This window comes from Coptis chinensis, chromosome 3 (genome assembly GCF_015680905.1).
Source record: "Coptis chinensis isolate HL-2020 chromosome 3, ASM1568090v1, whole genome shotgun sequence".
NCBI classification, from domain to species: Eukaryota; Viridiplantae; Streptophyta; class Magnoliopsida; order Ranunculales; family Ranunculaceae; genus Coptis; species Coptis chinensis.
In genome coordinates, this window is record NC_141458.1 from 117051300 (window position 1) to 117054990 (window position 3691).

Genomic DNA, 3691 nt, shown 5'->3' on the forward strand with positions numbered 1-3691 from the left:
AACCTTTTTCCTTGCGTAAAGTTTGTACTCAGTCAGAACTCAGAAATCAGAAGACCGCATTCGTCAAATTATCGCAATATATGCCGTGGGGGCCCGCATGTTATTTTTTTATTGGCATTGAAGTTTCATTCCCGAGTCCCGACTCCTGAGCCAAAAAGATCAAGAAAATATTTCTATTTCTGTAGAGATGGCACAGGCGCTGGAGTAATGATGAGAGTTGCGAGCCACGGCAGCCCAATTTCAAACAAGGAAATCTGCTTCCATGCTTTCAAATTTTAAAATGTACGTTTCTTTTATTGCATGCTACTATGGCCAGTGTCATGTCAACGTCGCAATTTCCACTTACTATAAAAGGACAAGACTCACATTATCCCGTGACACAAAAGAGAGGAATGATAGCTGTACCATATCTTAAGCTTTACAGTCACCAACCCTAACCTAAAGTCCTAAACAGGAGGACTTTTTCCTCGTCGAACTATTATTAATCTCCTCATATCAAACCTTATATAGATGAAAAGCAAAGTTGCCAAAAAAATAGAGATACAACTGTATAGGCTTGTCTCATCACTCTGCACTGCAACCAATCCTAGATAACTAGTTCTGTAATCTTGCCAATCAAATAACAAGACAGTAATAACAACTAACAGGGATGAAGCTACCAATTGATGTGGTATAATCTATTAATATGTACTTCATTGGTGATATTACACATCTGCGACTATAAATACAGGTAAATTACCAAATTTTGACACACTACATGGTTAGCAGTAAACCCTTCGATCCATCACTCTAAGAAATAAATCATATGTACTTAGTTATATTCAGAAGTTAGGATGATAGAAAATTTGGAATATATACTACACGCATCATGGGAAATCAAATGTACTTCCCCTGTGTAAGCCACTGATCAGCTAATAGGTATTCTACTCCTCGTCACTCATTTTTAATCTCTTGGCAGCATTGATGAACTCCAGAATCACTTGAGTCTCATCCAACCTCTGTCAAATCCAAAGATTAACAAAACAACCAAACCATCAGCTTATAAATACACAATTACAAACATTAGAAATAAGGAAAGAAATACTGACCTGCGACAAAAAGTGCCTTTGCACAATATTAACTAAATGTTCCTTTGAATGACCAGGAGTAAGACTAGTATTAGGATAGACCTACAAAATAAATCAGCAAGAAAGCATTAGTCATGAAATAAAATGAGAAAATGTCGTCATATCTTATGAATATTATGAGGAATGATCATATGATCCAAACTATTAGATGATATATCCTCACACTTGTCTCCAGATTGAGATCCTCCAAGAACTAAGAATGAACATATGAGTGGGGTGCATGTGCCAATTAAAATAGGTACTAAATGTAGATTCTTTAAGAAACGCATTACAAATTTACAATAAGATATAAGTGGTCATGCTTAAAACCAACACAAATAAAATTGAATACTGACGGAGAAGCATGAACATATACTATTAGCTTAACACGCAAACAGACAAGTGACACCAGATAGAATTAAAGTTATCTTGCAGTCTTGCTTATGGTGAAAGGCACAATGCACAACTAACAGCCTAGAGAAGTAAACAAAACTCACAAGGTTATAGTGTTTGCAGTATCTCCACAATGAAGACATCCCTAGCTTACCAAGGTCCAGCCTCTGATAATACACAAGCACAAACAGAAGAATAAAAGATAAATAATAAACAAGTTCTCAGATGGCAAACAAATTAGATTAAAAATTGTCAAACACCATATTCTTACCGGTTGGGGTTTATGGATATTAGACTGAACCTTTAAATTGTTCCGACCTACTGACTTAGCAGATGAAAGACACTGCTTTGGAAGTCGAACCCTCGGTTTGCTGCGCCTAGCGTACTGTAATCCAGGGTATTGCAATCCACTCGCTGCACAATAATGAAAGACAGATTTAATTTCTATATAAAAGAGAATTTCACTGAATTGACAAAAAGCCAAATACTGTAAATATAACGGGCCTAGAACAAGAGGCTTACAGAAATCATTATCCTTTTCACCCATGTCAGAACTACTGTAAGAGTTATCTAACTCATGATCATCGTCGTCAACTTCATTCCCCGTGGGAGGTTCAAGCACCATCAGAGCGTTTCTTTGTAGCTTTACTTCCACACCGTTCTTCAAAACCTAAAACACCAAACTTACAGAAGTATTAATTCACTATATGAATTTATGGAAATATTAACAAGATATTGTGACTGACCAGAATAACACAAAGCAGAAAATTTTAGTTCACCGACAATTGGGAGAAAAAAGGGAAAAAATAATGGAACGTTTCTGCGCTTGTATTGCACTTACAGAAAGAATAGGAAACATAAACTCAGAGTTAGAAACCTTCTAAACCACTAAAACCTCGTCCCGTAAGCAATGCTACTACCTAAACATAACTTTCCAATCTAACCAAGAGTCCAGAACACAAAACTAGAAAGTGAATCCTGTATTCCTGTCTCATACTATAGTAAAAATATGCACTCAAGATTAAAAAAAACAAAAAATCCGGACTAATAATAATCTAAATATCCTTTTTTCTTTGCAAATACAAACATGAAATAGGAAACAAACTTAGATCATATCAATAATTTCTACAACAAAATAGCATCCAAATTACAGTGTAGTGTACAGAGAGATAACATTTGAAAAATAAACATAATCATAATAATCACACGAAAAGACTATGAAACAATTACAACCAAGTTGGGAATTGATAAAGACTCACCAGCCAGTGCCAACCGCCAAGGCCAACAGCCTTCTTGACGACTCCTTGTAATCCAACTAAAACAGATTTTGTCCTATTATTCCCGGTAACAATAACTTTAGTATGTCTTGGAAGCACAGAAAGCTCGTCATCACCACTTTCCTCACGGCAAGGAGACACAATTCTAGATGAACATATTTCAGGCACTAACATTTTCTTGATATCAACTGTGGCCTCCATAATTTACAGTGGAAATTATAACTAGCCAACAAATTAACCAAAATGTCAAAAGACAAGCAATGCAGTTAGCTTCACTCCCATCACTCCCAAATTTAAGCATCTAAATCCAAACAATCTCAAAAATCTGGTAAACTAGCATCAGATCAATAGCCCAACCATTCTTAGTTGAAAACATGCCCTGTCTTCGTGTCAAGTCCTGAACAAGCATAGAAAAAACATTCAATCAGTTGTGAAATTTATATAACAATGTTAAACACAAAACAAAAAAGAATCCCAAGCTAGAAATAATATTCAATGAAGTGGATAAACTTAATAACATATTCAAATTCAATACTTCACGGGTTTAATATATTAGTAATAAATGAAGTAAAACAACTTTCTGATCAACAAAAATTCCATCTTTACAAGCTTTGTATATATCTTCATTAAAATTTACAGTGGTAAACATATATAAAGTTGTAAAGTTGAAAAAACTCATATACCTAACTCAAAACCATCAAGGCAGCAAAAAAATATGCAATGCAGACAAATTAACCGAATTTTTCACCACTATAACCTTTTCCAGTATAGAAATTTGAAGTTGAGCTAACTTAAAGTAAAGAAAAAAGTGGGTGTTTTGGGAAGGAACAAAGATAGATTCTACTTTTGTAGGAAGTGTCTGAAATTCTCAGAGCTAAAAATTAGAGAGAGAGAGTGAAGAAGAAGAAAAACACA

General features: G+C 34.9%; 1 protein-coding gene across 2 annotated transcripts; it reads right to left on the reverse strand.

Moving 5' to 3' along the window:
* Positions 1–646: 646 nt before the first annotated feature.
* On the reverse strand, positions 647–3691 carry LOC147513455 (uncharacterized). Of its 2 annotated transcripts, none has more exons than XM_086596503.1 (7): positions 3460–3691; positions 2759–3173; positions 2022–2169; positions 1771–1913; positions 1604–1666; positions 1089–1169; positions 647–998 (listed from the first exon to the last, which is right to left on the reverse strand). In XM_086596503.1, the coding sequence occupies exons 2-7, from the start codon at positions 2975–2977 to the stop codon at positions 924–926; spliced, it is 729 nt and encodes a 242-aa protein (XP_086452629.1). In that variant the 5' UTR covers positions 2978–3173; positions 3460–3691; the 3' UTR covers positions 647–923. The 2 variants fall into 2 exon arrangements, with proteins under 2 accessions (XP_086452629.1, XP_086452630.1); XM_086596504.1 differs by having other exon boundaries at positions 3534–3681.